Source organism: Phocoena phocoena, chromosome 3 (assembly GCF_963924675.1).
Source record: "Phocoena phocoena chromosome 3, mPhoPho1.1, whole genome shotgun sequence".
In the NCBI taxonomy this organism is placed as follows: Eukaryota; Metazoa; Chordata; class Mammalia; order Artiodactyla; family Phocoenidae; genus Phocoena; species Phocoena phocoena.
Window position 1 is genome coordinate 133,426,780 of NC_089221.1, and position 27,667 is coordinate 133,454,446.

At 38.8% G+C, this 27,667-nt stretch overlaps 1 protein-coding gene across 1 annotated transcript; it reads right to left on the reverse strand.

The window, feature by feature from the left end:
• Positions 1-1,937: 1,937 nt before the first annotated feature.
• HAVCR1 (hepatitis A virus cellular receptor 1) lies at positions 1,938-25,943 on the reverse strand. Its single transcript, XM_065875294.1, has 7 exons — positions 25,898-25,943; positions 23,704-24,036; positions 17,238-17,336; positions 13,682-13,737; positions 10,537-10,651; positions 9,642-9,678; positions 1,938-2,040 (listed from the first exon to the last, which is right to left on the reverse strand). The coding sequence occupies exons 1-7, from the start codon at positions 25,941-25,943 to the stop codon at positions 1,938-1,940; spliced, it is 789 nt and encodes a 262-aa protein (XP_065731366.1).
• Between the last annotated feature and the right edge of the window lie 1,724 nt (positions 25,944-27,667).

Below are 27,667 nucleotides of genomic sequence, written 5' to 3' on the forward strand. Positions count from 1 at the left end.
TTCATTAAAAAATATATTAAAAACTTAGGCATAAAGAATGATTTATCCTAATGTCATTCAATGTTACTGGTAAGAGTTAGGATTAGAACTCAGGTCCTATCTCTAATTCTGTGTACCATCTGCTTTCTCCCAGGCTCCCCATCTTGTTTCACAGAATGCTACTGGGTATGCCAGTAGTCATGGTGCTCAGGGATTTTAAACAAATTTTGGAAATGCTGGATTGAATAAAGTTGATCAAATTCCCATAACCTGTAATGTGTCATCACAAAACTCCAGGAAAGATATGGAGAATAGAGCACGCATCAAAAAATTCAAAGCCCCACAAGCCACAAAGCAGGTAACAAACGTGAGCCTGCAGGCAAGGCAAGGGCTGGGGGGGGGGGCTGAGGGATGTGGTGCCATCTAGTGGGGCCCTGGCTGCATAGGGATGCAGTCCGATGTTGTTAGCTCTTTCAAGAGAAGTTATACATCTTGACATTAATTTGAAATCACTATGGTTATGCATATTGTCTTGAATTTAAAAAAAAAATCCCTGTAGTTGGAACATAATTTTTTAAACTAGATAAGTCTGGTCTCACTTGTGAAAACTAGTATACAATGTTTAGCAATCTTCTTTGCCCCATAACCTTTATTCAGAGGTCCTGTTAATTTCCCAGAACTCCGCAGAAGTGTCAAAAACATTACCTTCAAAAACAAGCATCCAGCCCTCATGGACCACTTTGGTGTGAGTAGCTCTGAACACCTCCCAAACAACTCAAGCATGAGTTGTTTCAGGGTTTACTCAAATTGAAATTAATTTCCAGTCTTGTTAACTGTTCATGTAGAAATGCTCCTAGTGACTAAAAATATCCTTACCGTTAGCCTTTCTCTAATTCTTCTGGAAAAACCAAAAATTTAATTGAGCTGTGAAAAAGATATAACACAGGAATTGATTCAATATGAAAAAGACCCTTTATCCTTCCAAAACAATTTTAAAAATCAAAGTGGCTTGAGGACAACTTAGCATTTCGGTTGAAACTGGTAACACTCTCAAACAACACTATTATATTTGCAAACTAGCTTTTCTAAGTCAGAAAGCCTCTTTTACTACTCCCTCCCCCTCTTTTTTCCTTTTATTTCCACCCCGCCTCATTCTAAAAATTACATCAGAGAGTCTGCCAGTTGTCTACATAAGTGCCTAGAACTGTGGCACCAATGTAGCCGAAACAGCATAAATCATATGGCAATTGATTTTCTTCCCCTGGTGTCTCCACGGTCCATTCACTATGCCAGCTTCTTCTAACTGCTAAAATACCCATCCTGGGCCCAGGGAAAGCACTTCTATTTCCAGAGCCCTGAGAAACCAGATATACCTATAATGGCAAAATCACATTCACTTCTATTTTCCCATTGTGTAAATAAAAACCTGTACGCTCCCATGATTTGAAATCTTTGGGGGCCCTAATGAATATAACATTTGAAGTTGCTTGATTAAAAAAAATTACAATCATGAAATGCTTCCAAGTTAAGTCCTTTAAGTCCCAAATTGGATTTGTTGATTCTAAGTGGTATTTAGCTCTTCTTGACAGCTTTGGTAACTGAGGTAGTAGTGTTTATTCTGTCTCCCCAAGGAGAATTCTTGATAGAAAACAGGATTCATAGGGTCTAAAGAGAATGTACAATTCTAAGGAATAAATTTCATGTTTTGGAGAGAGCTCTGCAATGACCAGAAAGATTGAGCCAGTTTTAGTATAAAAAATTAGGACAATGTTACAGAGGTTGGCGGTACACAGATGAGCTAGACTCACTCTACCCAATATCACCGACTGGTTGGAATGCCATGGGAAACTGACGGAAAAATTGTCCTGCTTCATGAAAGGACTCTGGCACAGTGATATCTGGTCACTGTCTTCCACTGTCAAGGGCATAACGCCTTAGAAGGCCACTGGATCCATGACTTAATGAAGGTCATCAATAATGTAGATATTGTCTTCTGCTCGGACAGGCTTCAGAGCTGCATTTTTCAAAGCTCCAATGTGAGAGTCCCTCAACGGAATCACACTACAGAAAGAATAACATGAGTAAGAAGAGAAAAGCAGACCACTTCTCAAGTATGAGCAGTGCACTTGTTTATGTTCAAGCAAGATTGGGTATTTGCATTTCCCAGAAGCCCATTCACACAGCCTATGAAATAAATACCAGCTTTCAGAGTTGTGAATATGAAATTTCAGGAAAGTGTTTAATAAGCAAGTAGAAAACCTCAGCAGTAGTTTCTAAAACCTCAGACTGGTCTCCTTCTAGAGTCTCATGTAATAGAATACAAAAATTGAAAATCTAGGGACTTCCCTGATGGTCCAGTGGTAAAGAATCTGCCTTCCAATGCAGGGGATGCAGGTTCAATCCCTGGTCGGGGAACTAGGATTGCACATGCCATGGGGCAACTAAGCCCATGTGCCAGAACTACTGAGCTTGCAGGCCTCAGTGAGAGGGACCTCATGCTGCAAACTACAAAGCCCACACACTCTGGAGCCCATGTGCCACAACTAGAGAGAGAAAACCCATACACCACAACTAGAGAGAAGCCCATGCACTGCAACAAAAGATGCCACATGCCTCAAAGAAGATCCCATGTGTCACAACTAAGACCCAATGCAGCCAAATAAATAAATAAATATCTTTAAAAAAAACAAAGAAAATCTAAGAAGACAAACATCAGACATCAAATTGAAGTACTAAACCAGTATACATATTCTCAAAGATGGCTAGGAAATGGTTTGGCTAGTGTTTTTCCAACTGTGAACTGTGACCCTTTAGAGAGGGTTATTAAATCTATTTAGTGCTCTATATCCTGTTTTTAAGATAAATATATATAAGTATACAAAATATCAGAGCATACTGGTATAGTTAAATAGTATTGTTTCATCAAAGTGTATACTAGATCATGGAGTCAAAAATCTTACCATGCCTTAATGGTCAAAATTAGAAAGCCATGGGTTAAATGACTTTTATAACACATATGCTCACACATCAATATGAATAGGTCATTTGTGGAGTTTTGATATTGCTACTCTTTTATAATTTGTAGTGTATATAGTTACTACTTTTTATTAGTTAAGCCTGCCCAGAAATGATATGAAATGTACTGCATCTTCATTCAGCTCTGATCTTTAAATGGATTAGTCACACATGTATGGAAACCATTTAGGTGTCAGCAGCTCAAAATGAGTCAATGTGATATAGGCGCACCAAAAATAAATTCATGGGGAAATGCTCATTTTTGGTTTTCTTTTGCTTTGCTTTGCTGTATTATACAGTATTTCCTACAATAAATATTTTCTTTTCTAATTAGGTGACAAAAAGTGAAACTTTAAAAAAATGTTAACAGCAAAAGGACAAAAATAAACTAAAAGGATGCTATCTTTCATGCTTTTCTGCCTGTAGGGAGTATTTTTTTTCTTCCATTCCTGGAAGCAGATAGTCAAAAATTTCTATAAGTATGGGTTTTGGACTCTAAGAGACATAAGACTGAGTCTTTTACCTGCTGTGCGGTGTGACCTTGGATGTTACTTAACATCTCTAAACCTGTTTTCCAATCTGTAGACTAAGAATAATAATAGTGCCTATGAAGGGTTTACAGGTTCACTGCTGTGAAGGGCATGACTGCAATAATAAAAGCCAATGTTTATGGAACACTTGCAATATGTTTGGCATAGTTCAAGGCATGTTCTGTGGATTGGCTCATATGATTAACTCAGACATAGGAAACACTATGTAATAACATCCAATGAAAGAGAACTAGGAATAACATCTGGCAGCTTAAGAGGGATGGATTTGGAATTGAAGAAAGACCTGTTTAAAGCCCAAGCTGGACAATCACAGAAAGACAGACCAAATGAAAAGGCACAGGACCATGTCCCAGATGAAGGAACAAAATAAAACCCTGGAAAAACAACTAAATGAAGTGGAGATAGGCAACCTTCCAGAAAAAGAATTCAGAATAATGATAGTGAAGGTGATCCACGACCTCAGAAAAAGAATGGAGGCAAAGGTAAAGGAGATGCAACAAATGTTTACCAAAGACCTAGAAGAATTAAAGAACAAACAAACAGAGATGAATAATACAATAATTGTAATGAAAAATACACTAGAAGGAATCAATAGCAGAATAACTGATGCAGAAGAATGGATAAGTGACCTGGAAGACAGAATGGTAGAAATCACTGCCACAGAACAGAATAAAGAAAAAAGAATGAAAAGAAATGAAGACAGCCTAAGAGATTCTCTGGGACAACATTAAATGCAACAGCATTCGGATTATAGTGGTCCCAGAAGGAGAAGAGAGAGAGAAAGGACAAGAGAAAATATTTGAAGAGATTATAATCGAAAACTTCCATAACATGGGAAAGGAAATAGCCACCCAAGTCCAGGAAGTGCAGCAAGCCCCATACAGGATAAACCCAAGGAGAAACACACCAAGATACATAGTAATGAAATTGGCAAAAATTAAAGATAAAGAAAAATTATTGAAAGCCACAAGGGAAAAATGACAAATAACATACAAGAGAACTCCCATAAGGTTAACAGCTGATTTCTCAACAGAAACACTGCAAGCCAGAAGGGAGTGGCATGATATATTTAAAGTGATGAAACAGAAGACCTACAACCAAGAATACTCTACCTGGCAAGGATCTCATTTAGATTTGATGGAGAAATCAAAAGCTTTACAGACAAGCAAAAGCTAAAAGAATTCAGCAACACCAAACCAGCTCTACAACAAATGCTTAAGGTACTTCTCTAATTGGGAAACACAAGAGAATGAAAGGACCTACAAAAACAAACTCAAAACAATTAAGAAAATGGTCATAGGAACATACATATTGATAATCATCTTAAATGTGAATGGATTAAATGCTCCAACCAAAAGACACAGGCTCGCTGAATGAATACAAAAACAAGACCCATAAATATGTTGTCTACAAGAGATCTACTTCAGACCTAGGGACACATACAGACTGAAAGTGAGGGGATGGAAAAAGATATTCCATGCAAATGGAAATCAAAAGAAAGCTGGAGTAGCAATACTCATATCAGATAAAATAGACTTTAAAATAAAGAATGTTACAAGACACAGGGACGGACACTACCTAATGATCAAGGGATCAATCCAAGAAGAAGATACAACAATTATAAATATATATGCACCCAACATAGGAGCACCTCAATATGTAAGGCAAATGCTGACAGCTATAAAAGAGGAAATTGACAGTAACACAATAATAGTGGGTGACGTTAACACCTCACTTACACCAATGGACAGAACATCCAGACAGAAAATTAATAAGGAAACACAAGCTTTAAATGACACAATAGACCAGATAGATTTAATTGATGTTTATAGGACATTCCATCCAAAAACACCACATTACACTTTCTCCTCAAGTGCACATGGAACATTCTCCAGGATAGATCATATCTTGGGTCACAAATTAAGCCTCAGTAAATTTAAGGAAATTGAAATTGTATCAAGCATCTTTTCCAACCACAACACTATGATATTAGAAATAAATTACAGGAAAAAAATGTAAAAAACACAAACACATGGAAGCTAAACAATATGCTACTAAATAACCAAGAGATCACTGAAGAAATCAAAGCAGAAATCAAAAAATACCTAGACACAAATGACAACACAAACACGATATCCAAAATCTATGGGATGCAGCAAAAGCAGTTCTAAGAGGAAAGTTTATAGCAATACAACCCTACCTCAAGAAACAAGAAAAATCTCAAATAAACAATTAAACTTACATCTAAAGGAACTTGAAAAAGAAGAACAAACAAAACCCAAAGTTAGTAGAAGGAAAGAAATCATAAACATTAGAGCAGAAAAAAATGAAATAGAAACAAAGGAAAAAATAACAAAGATCAATAAAACTAAAAGTTGGTTCTCTGAGAAGATAAATAAACCTTTAGGCAAGCTCATCAAGAAAAAGAGGGAAAGGACTGAAATCAATAAAATTAGAAAAGAAAAAGGAGAAGTTACAACAGACACCGCAGAAATACAAAGCATCATAAGAAACTACTACAACAAACTCTATGCCAATAAAATGGATAACCTGGAAGAAATGAACAAATCCTTAGAAAGGTATAACCTTCCAAGACTTAACCTGGAAGAAATAGAAAATATGAACAGACCAATCACAAGTAATGAAGTTGAAACTGTGATTAAAAACCTTCCAACAAACAGAAGCCCAGGACCACATGGCTTCACAGGTGAATTCCATCAAACATTTAGAGAAGAGCTAACACCCATCCTTCTCAAAATCTTCCAAAAAAATTGCAGAGGAAGGAGCACTCACAAACTCATTCTATGAGGCCACCATCACCCTGATACCAAAACCAGACAAAGACACTACAAAAAAAGAAAATTACAGACCAATATCACTGATGAATATAGATGCAAAAATCCTCAATAAAATACTAGCAAACAGAATGCAACAGCACATTAAAAGGATCATACACCATGATCACATGGGATTTATCCCAGGAATGCAAGGATTCTTCAATATATGTAAATCAATCAATGGGATACACCACATTAACAAACTGCAGAATAAGAACCATGTGATCATCTCAATAGACGCAGAAAGAGCTTCTGACAAAATTCAACACCTGTGTATGATAAAAACCCTCTAGAAAGTGGGCATAGAGAGAAGGTACCTCAACATAATAAAGGCCATATACCACAAACCCACAGCAACATCATTCTCAATGGTGAAAAACTGAAAGCATTTCCTCTAAGATCAGGAATAAGACAAGGATGTCCAGTCTCGCCACTATTATTCAACATAGTTTTGGAAGTCTTAGCCACAGCAATCAGAGAAGAAAAAGAAATAAGAGGAATACGAATTGGAAAAGAAGAAGTAAAACTGTCACTGTTGGCAGATGACATGATACTATACATAGAAAATCCTAAAGATGCAAAGTAATCCTTACCAAATTACCAATGGCAATTTTTAAAGAACAAGAAAACTACTAGAGCTAACCAATGAATTTGGTAAAGTTGCAGGAAACAAAATTAATGCAAAGAAATCTATTGCATTCCTATACACTAACCACAAAAGATCAGAAAGAGAAATTAAGGAAACAATCCCATTCACCATTGCAACAAAAAGAATAAAATACCTAGGAATAAACCTGCATAAGAAGGTAAAAGACCTGTACTCAGAAAACTGTAAGACATTGATGAAAGAAATCAAAGATGACACAAACAGATGGAGAGATATACCATGTTCTTGGATTGGAAGAATCAATATTGTGAAAATGACTATACTACCCAAAGCAATCTACAGATTCAGTGTAATACTTATCAAATTACCAATGTCATTTTTTACAGAAGTAGAACAAAAAATCTTGAAATTTGTATGGAGACACAAAAGACTCCAAATAGCCAAAGCAATCTTGAGAAAAAAAAAAAAAAAAAAAAACAGATCTGGAATCAGACTCCCTGACTTCAGACTATACTACAAAGCTATAGTAATCAAGACAATATGGTCCTGGCACAAAAACAGAAATTTAGATCAATGGAACAGGATAGAAAGCCCAGAGATAATAAACTCATGCACCTATGGTCAACTAATCTATGACAAAGGAGACAAGGATATACAATGAAGAAAAGACTGTCTCTTCAATAAGTGGTGCTTGGAAAACTGGACAGCTACATGTAAAAGAATGAAATTAGAACACTCCCTAACACCTACACAAAAATAAACTCAAAATGGATTAAAGACCTAAATGTAAGACCGGACACTATAAAACTCTTAGAGGGAAACATAGGAAGAACATTCTTTGACATAAATCACAGCAAGATCTTTTCTCACCCACCTTCTAGAGTAATGGAAATAAAAACAAAAATAAACAAATGGCACCTAATGAAACTTAAAAGCTTTTGCACAGCAAAAGAAAGTATAAACATGATGAAAAGACAACCCTCAGAATGAGATAAATATTTGCAGATGAATCAACGGACACAGAATTAATCTCCAAAATATATAAACGGCTCATGTACCTCAATACCTAAAAAACAAACAACCCAATCCAAAAGTGGGCAGAAGACCTAGATAGACATTTCTCCAAAGAAGACATACAGATGGCCAGGAAGCACTTGAAAAGCTGCTCAATATCACTAATTATTAGAGAAATGCAAATCAAAACTACAATGAGGTATCACCTCATACCAGTTAGAACGGCCATCATCAGAAAATCTACATTACCATATGACCCAGCAATTCCACTACTGGGCATATACCCAGAGAAAATCATCATTGAAAAAGACACGTGCACCCCAATATTCATTGCAGTGCTATTTACAATAGCCAGGTCATGGAAGCAACCTAAATGCCCATCGACAGATGAATGGATAAAGAAGATGTGGTACATATAGAGAATGGAATATTACTCAGCCATAAAAAGGAATGAAACTGGGTCATTTTTAGAGACGTGGATGGACTTAGAGACTGTCATACAGTGTGAAGTAAGTCAGAAAGAGAAAAACAAATATCGTATATTAATGCATATATGTGGAATCTAGAAAAATGGTATAGATGAACCAGTTTGCAAGGCAAAAATACAGACACAGATGTAGAGAACAAACATATGGACACCAAGGGGGGAAAGTGGGGGTGGGGAGGGATGAATTGGGAGATTGGGATTAACATATATTCACCAATATGTATAAAATAGATAACTAATAAAAACCTGCTGTATAGCACAGGGAACTCCACTTCGCTGTACAGTAGAAACTAACACAACATTATAAAACAACTATATCTCAAAAAAAAAAAAAAAAAGTCCAAGCTGGACCAAATGAAGCAGGCTATTTGGATTTGGAAGTAGGCAGAGGTTTCCTACCATTACAGACAGGTGTTTGGGGAAATGACTACATGAATGCATACAAAGAGGATTTCACTTTCCCTGGGCAGTGGGGTAGATTTGCAAAAAATTCAAATGCTATGAGGCCCAACAACTAATGTAAAGGAACAGAGCAGGCTGGGTATATTACAATGGGGATGGTGGGAAGGGTGGGGAGCTGGAAGCACGTGCCTCAGCCTGTGCCTTTGTATGTCTTCAGCCTGGAGTCATCTTCCTCCAGATCTTTGCAGAACTGCCTTCTGCTCCGTTGGGGCTCACTCACATAGCCTATTGCCTTGCTCTGTATTCCCCATGGCATTTCTCTGCAAGTTCTAAAAATACCCTGCTTATTCATTTATACATTTCTGTCTGTTTTGTCCATCTCTTTGGAATTTAGTAGGCATTCAATAAACACTCAATAAACAAAGCCCTGAATGAAATCAAATAACAAACCAAACAACCCATTCAAATGTCCCATCAAACAAAATCTGCAATTTAGTTCTCTTGCTCTAGCGGTCAGGTTTGAGGTACTGTTTCTGGAGCAGTTCTGGCGCAATTCCAGGGAAATACAGAGATGCTAAAAATACCACTGGAAGGTTGGACGGCAATGGAGGTGTCCTATATACTAGATTTTTCAGGATCCAGAGTAGAAAATGGAGAGTTCAGAAGGAAAAGAGAGGGAGAGAGAAATTATCCTTATTTTTACTAGAGTAAGAATATCAAAAAGCATTGACACAAACTTTCAACCTTACCGTAGTAGCTCCACCTTGCTACTCAGGCAAAAATATCCTAAATTGGGGAAGAAGTGAGAGAAAATTAAACATGTAAGACACAGAGTTCATGAGATTTCTTTTCCAAACAAGTACATTATTACTGTTATTACTTTGATATGAACAAAATCTGTACAGACCTCAGAAGCTGAAAAAATTAATTTACAAGAAAATATTTTTAAAAAGAAGGGGAAAAAAACCAATCTGGACCCTCGCCTGATAACTCCAGGTAACTTTTTTTGAATCTGTAGGAGCCAAATAAGCCCCTTAGTATAAAGTATCTCATGTTTACTAATAGTTTAGTGTATTCACCCACACATCCCAACTTACTTTAATGCAATTATATTTCACTGTAAAAAAAATGGGGGATTGTGTTTCTTCCATAGGTGACAGGTTTTACACACACGCACAACTGGTGGAAGGAGACCAGGAGGCCCTGGATGGCTGCCTTGTGAACCCCTTTGTTCTACTCTTAGCCCTGAAATCATGTATCCCTCTCAATGTCCCATTTGCTTCTTCTGTTAAGTGGGTGTTGTAACACCCTCAACAATTTCACCCCCTATAGGGCCAAAACTTGGTTCTTGAGGGAAGGGGGAAAGGAGGAGTGAACACATCTTATATATTATAATGGTTTGCTGCCTTCCAAACCCCAACTCTACCCAATCATCACTTATTTCTCCATATTTAATTTCTCCTATGGAGAATTTAAATATCATGTTTCTCTGTATGGGACAATAATTTTAAGATAAAGAAAAAATAAAAAAAGAACAAGGTAAAAACCAAGGAAGTTATGTGAAATTCAAATCATGTGGTGTGTAGGGCTACAGGCAGTTTGGCTCAAGAAAACTCCCGCAGGCACAGTCCTGAGGTGACTTACTTTTGCTAATCATGAAAACCAAAAATGTGAGCAATGATACCAAGGCAGCAACACAGACTCCAATGTAGACTCCCTCATTGGTGCTCATCCATGGATCTTGTGCCAGCGTCACAAACTAAGGAAACATCAGCAGATCAGAAAAAAAAAAATCTTCTTAGAATTATGGGTAGAAAACATTTCTGAAAATAATGTACACAGACACACTTATCTTTATTGGCCTTTGGCTAGTTCCGGATCATGAGGGGAAGACCAAATGATTTAAAGTTATAACCATGTGGTGAAATTCTAAGACAATTTAGAATTCAAAATGTATTTGGGGATGGTAGAAGTGTTTTATCTCTTGCTTGTGGTGGTATTTACAGAGGTGTATACATTTGTCAAAACTCAAACTGTACACTTCAAATCAGTGTGCTTTATTATATGTAAATTATACCTATTTTTAAAAATTAATAAGCTATTTTCATAAATAATCCTCTTATGATATTAAAAAAGAAAACAACAATTTTTGTTCCTATATAAGTTGACGTGGTGGTGTTATCTCAAGCTATGTGAATGTGTTCAATTATTAAAATTGGCCCTTGATTACAAAACTTTTTTTTAACTAGAATTCAAGATTCCATCTACGTATTTATAAATGGACTTGAAAGTAGATGCTCATATACGTGGCCCTGCTTAACAATTAAAATGTTGCACAACTGGAAAGAAATACAACTTTATTTAAATCTCCTAGTATGGTTCGCAAGGGATCATCACCTCCCAGAATGAAACCGAAATACGCCATGCATCCTGTTCAGCCCCTTTACATAACTTAACTCTAATCCTAAAGAGGCCCCATGGGGTAGGTATTTTAACAGAAAGGAAGTGAAGATCAGAGAAAAAGATTAAGTCTCAAATCTCTTCCTGCATAAGAGCTTAATCTCTGGAGTCAAAATTCCAGCTCTTTTACTTAGTTGCTGTGTGACCCTAGACATGTTATTTATCCTCTCTGAACCTCTGTTTCTCTGTCTCTCAAATGCAGGTTAAATAGGGTTCTTGGGAAAGATAATTTAGGTACTTCCTGATCAACACTATGAGGAACACAAAGGATGGTGACTTACAACATGAGCTGTCCTTGCTTAAAGGGGGAACAGCCAGTGTCTTGGGAGGGAAAAGCTGTGTAATTACCTTACTTGTGGGGGGTAAAGTGGTTACATGGAACATGGAGTTACAGGAAGCAGGCTTTGCTTCCTTTTTAAAAATATTATGTTACATGAAAACTGCAGTTTCATTTTAGAATGTGCAGCTAGGCATAAAGAAAGGAAAACAAAAATCAACCATAATCCCAACATCTAGAAACAGCCACTATTACCATTTTTCATTACATACTCTTCTAGAATTTTATCCTAGTGTTTTTCTTAATGGAAGCAGTTACTATATTCAATATATACTACAGTATATACACTACACACACACACACACACACACACACACACACACACACCCACACACTTTTTGGTCATGCTGCATGGCATTCGGGATCTTAGCTCCCCAACCAGGGATCGAACCAGCACCCGCTTCATTGGAAGCGCAGAGCTTTATTAACCACTGGACCGCCAGGGAAGTCCCTACACTATTTTAAAAGTTAGTTTTTTCATTTAACAATCAACACTGCCTTCTCATGTCAGTAAATGCACTGCAGTGACAACATGCTTAATGGCAATAAGTGGGCATGCTTAACTGACTAAGTAATTAATCCCTTATTATTGAACATTTAGGTTGTTTATAACATTTTCATGAGTATAAATAACAGCAAGGAACATCTTTTCTTATACATCTTCACGTATTTGTTCAATTCTCTCCCTAATAGGGAGTTCAGGAAGTTGATTTACTGGGTCGAAATATATGCTGCTTGGTTTCAGGATACCTGGGAGACACCTTGACATCTTCAGAGTCAAGACACAAAAAGCCCACGATTTTGCCTGTTGTGAACTTGCTTCTACTTGCTGCTAAACATACCTGTCCTGCCGGTAACTGAGGTAAAGAACAATCTCATTGTTCAGAATGTTTGTTTCTTTTTTTCTTAATCCAGCTATAACAATATAACAGTCATTTACATTGTGGCAGTTCTGCTATTTAACAGGCATATACAAATTCAGCACATATCCATCAGATCGATCAGTGCCCATACCATAAGAGTTGTTAAAATCTTCAATATCATTCCTATGTACTGTTGCTCTCGTTGTCACTAAGGTATGTAACATAAGGCCGTTTGACCTCACACTAAATAACCCCACTTTGCCTGAGCTTGAATTTCACTTACAATGGCCATGCTGCAACTTCTCACCAATTGTGATCAGGATGACGCTCATACCTGAAGCTCTTTAGGTTTGTTGGTTCGAAGAATTATTTGCACATGGTAAAAGGAAAGTTGGTTCACCCAAGGGAGCCAAAAGTAAAGGACCTATTGATAAATTCTTCTAACTTAGAAAGATGAGGTTTTGATGAACATTATAAGAATAAAGTCCCTAAGATTTTTCTCAATCTAACTGTGGAAAAAGTATGACAACATCCTACAGAATCACAAATTTTTTTCAAGATGTTAGGACCTTAATAAGTCATCATATGGGGAGGTTTATGCATAGAAAGACTCAGAAGTGGCCTCAAAATTTCTATATAGGAGGACAATTGGGCTGGAAAAGGATATTAGGGGGCCTATGTTTAAGCAAGCACACTTTCATTTATATAATACTTTTAGTTGGGATGGTCCCCATTCCACCACATCAATTCAAAGCGCGTTACTTCTCTAACGATCACTGAAGCCGTCCTTGGTATGTAACGTTAACGCACGATCCTTGAATTAATTCACTCGTTTTTTCTAATTTTCTGGGCAGGAGAAAGTCTGTAGTGTGTGTGTGTGTGTGTGTGTGTGTGTGTGTGTGTGTGGAGAGAGAGAGTAAAATATCACTTTTCAGGTATTTCTGACAACTAGTGCATCTATATAAACTTTTTAAGTTAATTAAAGCATCCCTATTTAAGAGTCAAATTCTTTTCTTCCTTTATTTGAAATGTGTGGACTAGTCTTACAATAACAATCTCTAAATGTAACTTGCTTCCAGGGAGACATACAAGTGAACCTGGCTAATAAAGTAGGAAGGAATATGCTTACAGTTTGATTGTTATGCCAAAGGGCATCTGGAGACTGGGTCACAGTGCCATACCCATCTGCTCAACAAGAAGGAAAATGAATTAGAAAGACAAAAAGTATTGAATTTTCACTGCAAACACCAAATATATTCACATTGCCTTCTGGTAATGAATGAAAAGTTGAATAATCATATAGCTAAATGCTGTAGGCTTGCAAGAGTTATACCAAGTTACTAACATTTATTAATTTAACCTGTAAGGTTGTGCTTCTTAAACAGTTTTGTCATGGACCCTTCCAAAATGAACCCTTTTTTTTCTCTCTGTGGAAAAAAATGCACGTACACAGAAAGTTTACCTACAATTTTAGAGGAGCCATAGTGGCCCATTATCAGAACTAGGTTAAAAATTGCCACTTAAATTTATGTAATTAATATTTTCATGACAGCTAAGAAGCTGCCAGTGAGGACGCTCAGAGGCCATTGCACATCCAAAGAGCAGAACCATCCCGTTCAAAATAGTTGTTACATTGGTTTTATATTCAAAATGTGTGTGAATGTACTACGATATCTGAAATAGGTGGCATCCAACTCCTACATTATAGGCCACAGTGCCTAGACATTGTTGCAGAAGTGCTTTAGAAAATACGTTATATCAGCCCCAAGGCCAAAGTATCTTATACTACCTAAAACCCCAATATAAAAGGATATCATGCCTTAAAGTTTTGAATATCCAAATTTTAATAGTGTTTAAAAAATCTCGTTTGTCATACAGAACATATACTGTTGGCCCTCCTAAGCAACTATAGGTCAAATACAGGTTTCTCTTTTTACTGACCACTTTACATCCTTATACCAATTTATTAAACCCCATTTTATAGACGAGGAAACAGATCTGAAATGGTTAAAGTTTCCAACTCTAGTAAAAGACAATAGCCTCAGCTCATAACCACCACACACATTGCATTCCCATTCGGTGAAAATACTGCAGGTCTTACGAATTCCCTAACTACAGTCAAAGTTATAAAAATGTCACTGTCTGGGCTTCCCTGGTGGCGCAGTGGTTGAGAGTCCGCCTGCCGATGCAGGGGACGTGGGTTCGTGCCCCGGTCCGGGAGGATCCCACATGCCGCGGAGTGGCTGGACCCGTGAGCCATGGCCGCTGAGCCTGCGCATCCGGAGCCTGTGCTCCGCAACGGGAGAGGCCACAACAGTGAGAGGCCCACGTACCGCAAAAAAAAAAAAAAAAAAAAAAAAAGTCACTGTCCAGTGGCAATGAAACTGGACTAACTATATCCCCCCAAATTTTTATACTTTACATTACTGTGTCTACATTTTATTCATTCCGACACTACTTCTTAGAGAGCCAAAGACAATATCTACAGTCTAGGCTCTGTGTATGACTTGTGTTATAACCTTAAGTAAGTACTTCAGGTACAGAATGGGTGATGTTGCAAAACAGCATAAAAAATAAATAAATAAAAACAACATGGAGTTGAGTCAGATAAAACTTGACTTCAGTGCTGACAAGGTCCCTTGGCAATGTGACCTTGATCAGGTCCTTTGCATATACATTTATGTATGTGTGTATGTATATGTATATATTTATATTTCTAGCTGGGGTAACCTTGAACTACAAGCTGTTGATAGCACTTGTCTGTCTCATAAAGTTGTCACATTAGAAGATGCACTAAACACCATATTAGACAAATATCAGCTATTACTATTATGTTATAATGAAAGGAGCAATAGGGGGAGGAACACAGTGCAATGGACTTTCCAAACATCATGTCCTTCCTTCCTCACAAACACGCAAAATGAGGAATGCAACAACTGCCCATGGGCACGCAGCTAGTAACTGGCAGTTGAATTGGAAGCTATCAATCCCCAAAGCAGAACTAAAGAGCCTCCCCAGTCTGGCAATGGCAGTAAGGAAGGTCTGCCCTGAAAGAATTAAATGAGGTAATATATGACAGTTTGCTGGCATATCCATCTGTCAAAAGGTGGGTAGCAGGCCATATGATGCCCAAACTTCCTTCCAGATTAACATTCTTTGCTTTGTGAGGCTTTAACCCACGGAATTCTGACTGGGGCACTGTAAGGATTTGGCTGGACAGCCTCACAGACACTGACAAGATGGCAGCAGTCACAGAAGTCATGAGGACACAGCTGCTCCAATGTCTGTTCCATTCTGGAAAGCTCTACCCTGATCAGGTTTTAGTGACATATTTTAGAGAACGATTCTCCACTCCTACTTTCTTCTTCCTCATCGCATAAAAGTGTGGGTTGCAGCTGCTCCTACTGCTGTTACTTTGTATTTTGATCTACTTTCACTTTGTTTCTGTGCCCGGAAACAGTTCACACTAAGGAGTCCACTTTCAAAACCAAATGTCACCATTAGCTAATCCCAAGTGAATTGGTCCCTCTCTGAGTTTCACTTTGGCTCCATTTTAAACTAACCAGCTTGCAGGAATGACTGGCAAAAGGTAGGCCATACTGGGGGTCCACTACAGACTGGCAACTCCTGAGCACGATGAGTCATGGGCACGAGGAGTCTTGCAAAGCTTGACCTTGTTTGGATGTATCACAGGCACAAGGACACATAAGCTAGCTCTGCATTACAAAGGGGTTCTGCATGTGGCACTCCCCAAATTTACCACCATAGGTAACAGAGGTGGCTGGTAAAGATGACAGGACTCAGCATCACCTTTCTCCATCACAGGAAAGACAGGTCAATCTTACATCTCAAAAGAATATGTACCTACCCAAATTGGGGAGAGTGGGGAAGACTTTTGTTAATTATTAATTAAATTAATATTTAATTCCTTGAGGTCCCTTTAAGGTGACAGTACTGTCCAATGTCTGAGTCTTGGTAATGAGCCTCAAAGCAATGTTCCTGGTACCTTGGCTCCTTCTGCAGTGGGGTGGAATAGCAGAATCTCAGCGGGGCATGCCTCTTTGGTGCCAGTGTCATGTGTCCTCAACCGATCTCAAAGTGTCCATGTGAAATGAAAACTTGACAAGGCAGAAGGGGAGCCTCCTGGCTCTACATAGCCTCTGGGTCTTAGAGGAAGCATAAACACAGGTGACCAGTTTGGTCCGGACCAGCGTAGTTTGGATTTAAGTGTTTTAAGGCTCTGGCCCAAGGGAGTAAGCCCAATACTAAGTTTGAAGTCAAAGCTGGTTCATTTAATTTAGAAAAATACTGATATGCATGTGGATGTTCCCAAATCATATAAGCTGTCTATGCCGCTCAGTGGTATGTATTTCTGGACATTCTAAGTAATAGTCATAATTGCCACTAAATCTATCACTTACCTTTTAACTGTGTCCCAAGATCTTTATCTCATTTAATCCTTGCAAGAATTCTACAAAATCAGTAACATTCCATCCATTTTACAAAGGATAAAAACTGATTCAAAGAGGGTAAGACGTCTGTTCAAGTCGCATAGCTGACTGGAGTAGCCAGTGTTGGCACTCAAGGCAGATCTGTCTTATTCCAGAATACGTGTTCTTAACAATGTGCCGATGTTCATCAAAATTTGAAAGCTCCCAGGTGTTCAGGAAAGAAACGGAAGTTACCTGTTGAGCAAGAGTGCGATGGGGAGCCGGTTATATTTGTTTCTTGCTGTGTGGTGGGCTGGGTTTCCGCTCTCTGCGTAGTAGAAGATAAAGAAGCTACTGGAATGACAAGAATGGAAGAATGGTGTTCAATTTGTGGAGGAAAATTTCCACCCCCAAGAAAAATAAAAAACAAAACTAAAATCAGGAGTTACCCTTTGACTCTTTCTTAGAAAATATTCAAGGATGGCCTTCAGGCAGTATACTGCCACATAGGTATTTCATTATCATGAATAAATCTGATCTGGAGAGCTTATCAATAGACAGAATTATTTCATTTTTTATACTCCTAGGATCCCCCTGGCCTACAACAGTGCATCTTATGTAGGACACCCAATTAAACTTTTATTCATACCAACGACGTTGCACTTTTGTGGACCAGGGCCTTGAGGTAGGCACTAATCCACTCTCCCCGCTTCACAAGAACCCCAATCTGGTTTTCCTCACCTTATTCAAGTTCCTAATTATCCATCTGCACATCTTTCCAGGGAGATGCACACACTGACCAGCATGGAAAACATACTGAGAATATTTAATTCCTTGAGGTCCCTTTAAGGTGACAGTACTGTCCAATGTCTGAGTTTTGGTAATGAGCCTCAAAGCAATGTTCCTGGTACCTTGGCTCCTTCTGCAGTTGTGTTTTGGTCACTCTTTTTATAAGACTGATTTCCTGTGTTATCTGATTCATCTTCCATTTCTCACCAAAAAGCTTCACCAAGAGTTCTCAGGGTTATGTTTCCTTTTCCTTTCTTGAAATCTCTTTATTTTCTATCAGACATTTCACTTTACCTGAGAGTTGACCACTTGCCTCTTAATAAGATCTTTATATCCCTTCCTCTTAGAGCACCACAGAAAATCAGAGCAAGTTAGTGGTGCTGGCTGGACAAGAGTTCCCAAACCTGGGCTTTCCTCATTGCCTCTCACTGTTCTTTCTATTTCCACTCCCCCACCATGGTCTTCACATTTCAACATCATCTCTTCTCTTGTTTTGAACTGTCTTTTGTTTTTGGCGGGGTTTGTTTGTTTGTTTTTGCTTTCCTCTAATGCTCAAATCTGTAACAGGATGTGGCTCTCTTTAGGAACTATAGGAATTAAGAACAGGATGAATCAGAAAGTCAGATGATCAGTGTCTTCAGTCAACTTAAATCCATGCAAAAGACCTCTTGAGCTTAACTTCATCTGCTAGTTTGGGTCTTTGTGGTCATCTTTCTTTTCTCCTCTGCTCCTACAACTTTATATCCAACCAGTGCATGAATATTTTAGGCAACTAGCATGGACGGGGCCCGGAGCACAGAGAGGGAATGGATGTAAAGATAAATTCCCCTGCCCTGGATCTGCTCCAGTGTTCACCTCCATTCTATACTGTAAAGTTCAACTCTAAACTCAAACTCTTTAGGAAACTATCAGGATGCCTATGAGACTCAACTAATACTATCCCCCAGGAGGTCACATAAACCAACACTTTCCTTCTGAAACTCTGCTTTAAACAAAGGCCGTAACTTACACATGTTCACCAAACAAGGAGCACTAAGCCACCCGCCTCTGCAGGCACAAACTATTAAGAAGCTAAATCAATATTGAGAAAGTCAACAGATGCTCTAGTGTGTTCGCTGCCTGGAACAAAACTATTTTTCTTACAGTTTCATGGCTCTGAAATCCCAGTTTTAACCTAAAGACATCTCTTTAAAACTCAGTTCAAAGTCCAATCCGTCAGATCCCTCCTGGTTGAATATAGACATGGTTCAACGGGAATGAAGGGAAATCGATATGTTCCATCAGACTTTTTCGGCTAAAAGGTTGTGACATTTGTGTTACTCCTCAGGATCCAGAGCCACTTTAAAGTGCCAAAGGGTTGTGGAGGCTTTGAGAACCTCCACTAAAAATTTACATTTTTAATCCGAAAAATAGAAAGTTTGAACCTAAACATGTCCTCAGAATGGCAAGCTATTTCCCCAGCTTTAAGTCAAATTATTCTCCACTTGTATTAACCTAAACTTTAATCTAACATAAAGTTGAACTATGAACTATGTAGCCAGAATTGAAAAAACAAACGTGTGCACTCTAAATCCCATAAGTCCTTAAATCTGATGTTTACTTTGTCATCAGTATAAATAGCATTGCTCTGCTACATAAATAAATTAAAGGATGCCAGAAGCAAAACTATGTAAGTCACTGACACCCTGAAAAGACAGGGTAATTGTATGAAGGCTTTTCCAGTGAGAATGCCAGATCAGGACAAATTCATCCAAACATAAGCTCTATGTTCATAATAGAAGGCAGCAAAGGCCCAACATTCAGATTAAAGGGGACAATCTTGACTCAGCCATTTTCTATTCGTATAACTGTCAGCACTGAACTTAGACTCTGTGCCTCGGTCCTCACAAATGTAAACTAGGATTGAATCACACCTACAAGGCGTAGGATTGTCATAAGAATGAAGTGGCTTAATACTTGTAAAGCAGTTAGCGTGGTTCTAGAGTAAACATTAACTTCACTGAAATCTTATCCTCAAGTGTTGGGTGAGATTTCAGAATGGATTAAATGATCTCTATTCAGAGCTCCTTGTAAGGACAGAATCTCGTTCACCTGACCCTGTTCTGGCATTCCCTATTTTTCCTCATAAGTCTGTGTTCAACTGGGCCAGATCCCCACCATCCTCCTTAGATGTCCAAGATCAGTGGTCTGGCTTTTTTATTTCTATTTTTTTTTTTTTTTTTTTTTGCTATTAATGAATTCCTTTGAGAATCTGATAAAAAGCTATAGGGTCCCCTCACTCTGAAGATGCTTACACATACAAAAGGTGAATATAACATGGGACGGAGGCTCACAGATTCTGTGAAGCCAGGTTTGGAAGTCTGTTCAAATCCTTACCCCAGATTGCACTTCTGCCTTAACACAACACCCTGGATGGTCTATATCCTCCCTTTTAAAGCCTTCTGGGCTCAGAAGCACATCTGTTTACCTGGCTGGAGGTTCTCTGTGGGTGCTGGCACTGGAAGAGCAGAGGTAGAGGCCCTCGTTGTTGTTGGAGCAGTGGTGACCATCGTTGTTGGTAGAGCAGTAGTGGTCGTCATTGGTGGTGGAGTAGTAGTAGTGGTAGTTGGTGGAGTAGTAATGGTGATCATTGTTGATGGAGTAGTATTAGTGGTGGTAGTTGGTGGTGGAGTAGTAGTGGTGGTAGTTGGTGGAGTGGTAGTAGCGGTGGTCATTGGTGGAGTAATAGTGGTCATTACTGTTGTCGTAGGTGGAGCTAGAAATCAACATGAAAGCAAGGATTCATCAAGCAGCAGGAAACAAGAGTCGTGTGCTGGGCCTGTGCACCAACACAACCACTGGGACTGTCCCCAGGCAGAAGTGAGCACTTATCTCTCATGAACTCAGAGTTCTCCTCATTGGTCAACTAGAATATGTGACTGAGGAGGGAGTGAAGACATGTTCACAACAAGGAAACAGCTGCATTGAAAGGAGTATATATGGGGAGGTTTGGATATAAAAAAATGACACCTGGGATTTGTATCGAAGCCCTTTGAAAAGACTAGTCCCGCATATCAGATTTATGTATCTTCATAAATGTCAGTGAGGTAGGGAAAAAAGTCTAGAGCCCGAAGCCATGTTTGTCCTCAGTGGCGTGTGACTAGGACCTAAATAGTAGTTCCCAAGAACCAGAATATTTACCAAACAAATAGCATTCCGTTCAGTCAGTCCTAAGGGTACCCTCCCAACAGACCTGCCTCCTAAATGTGGATTAATTCACACCATTATCAAACGCTAGATAACACAGATGCCTTGTGCATTTGGTTTGAAGGTGGACTAGACCTTTTAAGGTTCCTTCCTTCCTAAGGGATAATAACAAAAGCTAATGACTTTGTCTCTTTCCAGAGTCAGAAATGGTATAGGACTCCAAACCACTTACTGAAGTCCTCAGAGCTACCCAGAGAAAGAACTGCAACTAGGATTAACCCAAAACACAGTGCCTGGCACAAAAGCAGAAATTGTAGGATTGAATCAAGAATGTGTACTTTTTTCTCACCAGGCATCTTTTTTGCCCACAAGAAGTATTCTTAAATTTCAACTCTACTAATTATAAATTAGAAGTTCAAATCTCTTGAATAGGAGACAATTGGTGTGAAAACTCTTTTGAGGGATTGAAGTCAATTTAATTTGGAAACTAACTAATTTTTACCTTAAAGAAGAAAAACGTTTTTTTCAACAAATATTTAGGAGTGTCTATTATGTACAAGGCATTAGTAAATGTTTTAGGCTTTGGGGGTCCTGTGATCTCAGTGGTAATTGCTCAACTCTGTCAGTGTGAAAACAGCCATAGACAGTATACAAACTAATGGGTGTGGCTGTGTTCCAATAAAACTTTATTTATAAAACTGTTGGTGAGCCTGTTTTATAATCTGATCTGGTCCTAGGGCTACAGTTTGCTGACCCTGCTCTAACAGTGTAGTTAGAGGTTTTTAAGAAGAGTGCAATTCAATCCCCTCCCTTCAGTTTGAGATCAAATCTAGAGAAAAAAGGAAGCAAGCAAAAAAGTCTGATCAAAGGCTATAAAAAGGAAGAAACCTAATTGGCTTGTTTAACTAATGTGTCTTCCTCAGTGGTAAGTATTTTCTGAGGAAGAATCTAGGAAACTAAGGGTAGAGGAGCTGCTGAGGAAGAGCCCTAACGGAAGGTTGAAAAGTAAGCTGATTCTGTGAAAAGTGCAAGAAAACTTAAGCAAAAAATTGGATTGGAGGCAGAGAGTCACTTTGGCTCAGTTACGGACCCGTTTCCCACTGGACAGAGCAGTGGCTTTGTAAATATTCATCTATTAAAGAATTTCCAAGCCCTCTAAAAGTCCCCTACTGGGACCTCCCTGGTGGTGCAGTGGTTAAGAATCCACCTGCCAATGCAGGGGACAAGGGTTCGAGCTCTGGTCTGGGAAGATCCCACATGCCGCCGAGCAACTAAGCCGGTGCGCTACAACTACTGAGCCTGCGCTCTAGAGCCTGCACGCCACAACTACTGAGCCCGTAAGCCACAACTACTGAAGCCTGCATGCCTAGAGCCCGTGCTCCGCAACAAGAGAAGCCACCGCAATGAGAAGCCCACGCACTGCGATTAAGAGCAGCCCCACTCTCTGCAACTAGAGAAAGCCCGTGCGCAGCAACAAAGACCCGACACAGCCAAAAATAAATAAATTAAAACAAAACAAAAAGAAACAAAAAAGTCCCCTACTAATTTCTTTCTCTATCCTTTTTAAAAAATATTCAGCCAGACCAATCAGATAATTTCACAACTCCAAGAATAATCTCTTCTCCACACGTTGCCTCGTCACATGTCTACAGCGCCAGCCTCTTTTGGCGTCCTTAAATTGCCTCCTACATATAGGTTCCCCAGAGTCAGCTATTTGCTGCATCAGAATTGACCTTATTTTACCTGCCTTTATAAAGGACACAAGTCAAGTACAAAAGTTGGGAGATTGCAATATCAAGTTCATTTAAATCAAAAAAGAGTCATAGCTTATGAAGGCCACAGGTATTGGATTCTGTTGTCAATAGAAGACTTTAGTGGGAGAAGATTCATTAGGAAAGAGCATCAGAAACCAGGAAATCCTGAAGAACCTGCTCCTTTCATCAAATGGCAAGAAAAATTAGGATGTCTACATCAAGATGGAAAAATGTAAACTTCCCAGATTTTTGGATTTTATGAAATTCTTAAAAGCAACAGGTGAACGTTATTGAGATGCAAATGTTTTCATACTGCAATAAAGCCATTTTATTTTTTCAACAGTCAATTTAGTGATATGGTGTGAAATATGCTTCAAAAAATCCAAGAAAGGACAGAGGGAGGGGGTGAAACTATATAGGCTTATACAATGTATATGCAACAAGACTGAATCGATGATTGTTAAAGCCAAATGATACATCTACTTGACAGGACCTTATATTACCTATTTTATATGTATGAATTCTCTATAAGTCTTAAAATGTTAAGACAGGACACTTGAGAATTCTTCTAAGACATAACCTCAGAGAAAAGGGCAGTTCTTCAAGTGGAATAAATTTACCTCCATAAAAATGTTCACTATATTTCACTGTGGAACAGTGAATGCTTTTTCATGAACCAACTAGCATTTTTGAAGCACTGCTTTAGGAGGTAGTTTGCTGACTGGGAAGATCTCTAGACTATGGTCTTGAATCAAGGTTAGTCTTTTTTTTTAAATTAATTTATTTTTTATTTTATTTATTTTTGACTGTGTTGGGTCTTAACACTTCATTCTACACAAATAGAAGTTACTCTATTCCAAAAGTTATTAGAAAACAAGATTATAGGAACCTCCTCTTTCCCTAATAAAGGAAGACAGTTAATATCAAACAGAAAACTCTTATCTCTGGGAACCCACAGGAAGTAATCAAAGGAAGGAGGAAGACAAGCTCACCTGGCTTTATACTCAAGTCTAGGGTGATTTTTATATCATTGAACCACCCTCTCTTCTCAACACGGCAACAATACAAGCCACTGTCAGCCTGGGTTGCATTCTCTATGGTCAAAGACACATCCCCTTCGCCAATGTTTCCGTTTAGCTTATAACGTTTGTCCTTCTGAAAGGTGACACTGTATCCATTAGTCCAGATAATGTCACTTCCGCAGTGAGTTAAAGGACATGCCCCTTGGCCCCAGCACATGCTCGTGACTTCTCCACCATAGGTGCAGGGTAGCCTGACAGACTGACCCTCCACTCCAGTCACTCGTGGGTAAGACGTTACACCATCTGTAAATAAAGAGAAACCTGAGCATGAGGTCTCAATATTTTAACTTTAATTTCATTCTCATTTTTTTTCTTTATATAGCTTCTTTGGTTTGTAATCATCTGACTATATCTTGAGTTTTAAAATTTAGTATAAACATTTTTCTATGTTAACATATTCTTTAGCAGCGTTACTATTTACTAGATATATTTGTAGATAAAACATCATATAAACGTTTTTCTGTATTCAGGATTATTTCCTAATAGGAAAAGACTTCCAAGAAAGAAAGTATTGGGATAAAAGGCAGAAATATATTCAGTCTCTTGGTGAATACGACCAAATTTCTTTCCAAAAGGTTTGAAACAAATGATACTCCAGTAATGCATGAGTGTGTGTGTACTTCATCCTGTGTTTGACAGGTATCTGCTTATTTAATAGGTAATACATACATGCGGCTTTTCCTCTCCCTTAGATTCAATCACTGTCTCAGTTGAAATCTATTTTAAAAAGTCTATTGCATTTAAAGTTTTGATTTTCAATTTTTGTTGCAATTTTAAAAATTGCTATTGCAAATAAAGTCACCTCACAACCCCTCTCTTAATTAAAAAAAAAAAAAATCAGAGCTAATGTTTTACTTAAAGCAGCATTGACTAGAAGGCAGAAGCCTAGTAAACTCTTTAGAAATCAGTTCTTAGAAAAAAGGGTTTATAATAGTTTCAGGAGGAACTGAGGCTTATCATGCTTTACGATCAATCCAAAAAATTTAAGCAGGGATCCTTTCTCGTGAGTTGATGACAGCCCTGCAATGCAGGTGGTAAGGTCCACTTACCCAGGTGAAACCAAAAAATCGGAGAATATTCGATCAAATACTAAATTTTGCCTCTTAAAAACAAAGAGGCAGGAAAACTCTCTCCTGTGGCAGTGGCTTAAAAAACCCTGAATTGCCAAATGCAGTCTGGGTGGTCCTTGAAAGAAATCTGAGATTCAACAGTTAATCATAGTTAGGACTGAGCTGTGAGTTTGGGAAATGCTCTGGGAATAAAACACTCATTGTTACATAAATTAAGAGTCTATATTTTTCACTGGAATTCTGATAATATTTAACTTTGCTTAATGTCATTTTTGGACTACAAAGGTAATACATGCTAATTATAAAAATTTAAGTTTTAGAAGTATAATTTAAAAATGTACTTCCCTCACATTCCCACCTCTAGAGATTGTTTTTAAAACTTAAGATATGTCTATTTCTAAACTTTTTCCCTATCTCACAGAATGCTTTGAATTAACATATTTTTCTTTTTAAATTTTTTTTTTGGCCACACCGGGAGGCATGTGGGATCTTAGTTCCCCAACCAGGGATCAAACCCTAGCCCCCTGCTTTGCAGTCACGGAATCTTAATCACTGGACTGCCAGGAAAGTTAAAATATTTTGTTTTTAAAAGAAATAGTTGCACATGGTTAAAAAAAAATCAAACGGCACAAAATGGTACAATAAAGCACTCGTCTCCTTCCCACCCTATCCCCTTTTCTTCTTCCCGTCCCCTTCCACACTGTGATAACAACTGTTACTCTTTGCTACATACACTTGAGTAGTTCATGCATACACAACCATCTACCTACTCCTTTCTTTGGTTTCAACACAAATGGCAGCACATGTCATCCTCTACTGCATCATGCCTTGTTCACCTACCCATAGCTTTTGTAATTCTTAGCACTTATGCAATTTCTTTGGTTTAAGGTGTCACCCTGGTTCTGTGGTCACTAGTTGACCCCATTACCTTCCAACAAACCCCAAGAACACCTACCCTCCCCCACCACACCCACACACCCCCCATACTCCCCCTTCCTCAGCACTTCCAAAGAACAGCCCACCTATTCACTTACCTGTCAGAAGGAGTATGAGGCCCAGGATGGCTACCCACGGATGCATGATGGTATCGGCCTGAAGGAAAGACAGAGCACGCTGGTTGGTGTGCCCCCAAACCAGATGGTGTCAGAACGAGTCTTAATTCTCAGATTGCAACTTCTCCTTTCACCCTGATGGGGGGAATCACATAAGACTACCTGCTGGAAACAAGACCATGCAAAGGCTTCAGGTCTGCTGGCTCCAGGTGACTGAGGGCTCTGCCCCTTCCAACAGAAAGGCAAAGGTGTCCTCTGAAGCAGTCCCCTCTTCCCCAGCTCCTTTCCTATACTTGGAGTCCAAACTGACTCCAGGTGCTGACAGAGGAGATAAGGGAGCAAACAGGAAGGAAACCAGAGGCTGGCTTAGCCAAGGACACCAGAGCAAAGACCAGACTTCCCGTGGCAAAGGTGCACTTACCCTTTGCCTCGAAGATGAGAGTCAGCTGGCCTTCTGGAGAGGGCAGGGGACTTCCTTCCTGCTCTGTGGCCACAACGGCTAGTCTCCAGCCTCAGTCAAATTGTCAAGTGCCCACTAATATAAAAACGCACAACATGAGAGTTGTGAGTTTCAGTTTTCTTTGGGGACTTACTGAGGACCGTCTTTGGCCCAGGAGACTGCCTTTCAGAGAGTTCTGAGGAACCTCTCCCAAGAGACAGAGGTGGAGAGATAAGCATATATGTGATTTTGGAGAAGTACAATCAGGCACACATCTCGGTAGAAGGTAGCCGCTGGTCACAAGGAACAGATATCTCAGTTAATGACTAGTGCTTTTCTAAGTACGGGAAGATGAAAGAAATTTGGATTCATAAAATTTTCTCCTGAAAACATCTAACTATCTGAAGGCCTGTTCAACCAGTTTTCCCAGAGCACAGAGTGCCATTCCTGATCACTGCCCTGAACTCCTTTCAGGGTGTATTGAACAACAGGGACTACAGTGGCTAGTGACTTAACTCTTACAGAATCAGATGGAGAGTGACACCGTTTAGCTGGAGTGCCCCCTCATGGTTATAAATTCAATCATTATTTGGGAGGCAATTCAGGACCATTTTATCCCACAGTGCTAAGAATACTCTTTCCTCAGTCAGGCCAGGATTCTGTTGATCCTCAGTTTGCTATTATTGGACTAGGCATGGCTAATAGTAGCTAAAAGTCTCTGGACCACCTGTCTTACTAGTCTGCTATGGTCCAGGCAAAGATTCCCTCTTGTTGCTTCTTCCCATATCGAGAGTTACACTATTACAATCTTGAGTTCATAAAGAAATATATATATGTGTGTGTCAATCATTTCAAGTTGCCTAGTCATCATTTTTATCAGAGGCTCAGTCACACGTTTGGTAATGCAAGAAACAACAACCTTGTAAAATACGCAGAATACAAATAATATAGCTAGTAGCATTAACAGGGTCATAGGTAAATATTTAAGCCAAGAGCTTCCATTAGGTGCGGTCCAGTATATTCCCAGCTCATCTGACTCAGTCTCTCCTCTACCAATCGCTATCTTAAAAGTAATGAAATATTGGTGTTGTTCATAAGGCACCCGGCCTAATTTCCTAGTGTTATTAGGCTGACTATCCTTAGTTTAACTGTTCCCAATATAAGGCAGCTTTTAAACTTAAATGACTTAAATAGTCTGGTGATAGTCATATAAATCCACCCCATAACTGAAGGAGGGTCCCTCCTAATAAATGGGAAGTTATATTCTTTGACTGAAATTTAGCTTGTTCTTATTGAGCTTGAGTAACTTGAAA

Excerpts from the sequence above, each read along its gene's own strand:
- HAVCR1 (XM_065875294.1), bottom strand. The coding sequence starts at position 25,943 with ATGCATCCGTGGGTAGCCATCCTGGGCCTCATACTCCTTCTGACAG. Across the intron at positions 10,652-13,681 it reads TTTGGCATAACAATCAAACT|TTTGTGACGCTGGCACAAGA; the intron begins GTAAGCATATTC and ends ATGTTTCCTTAG. Across the intron at positions 9,679-10,536 it reads GGTTTTCATGATTAGCAAAA|GATATTTTTGCCTGAGTAGC; the intron begins GTAAGTCACCTC and ends TCCCCAATTTAG.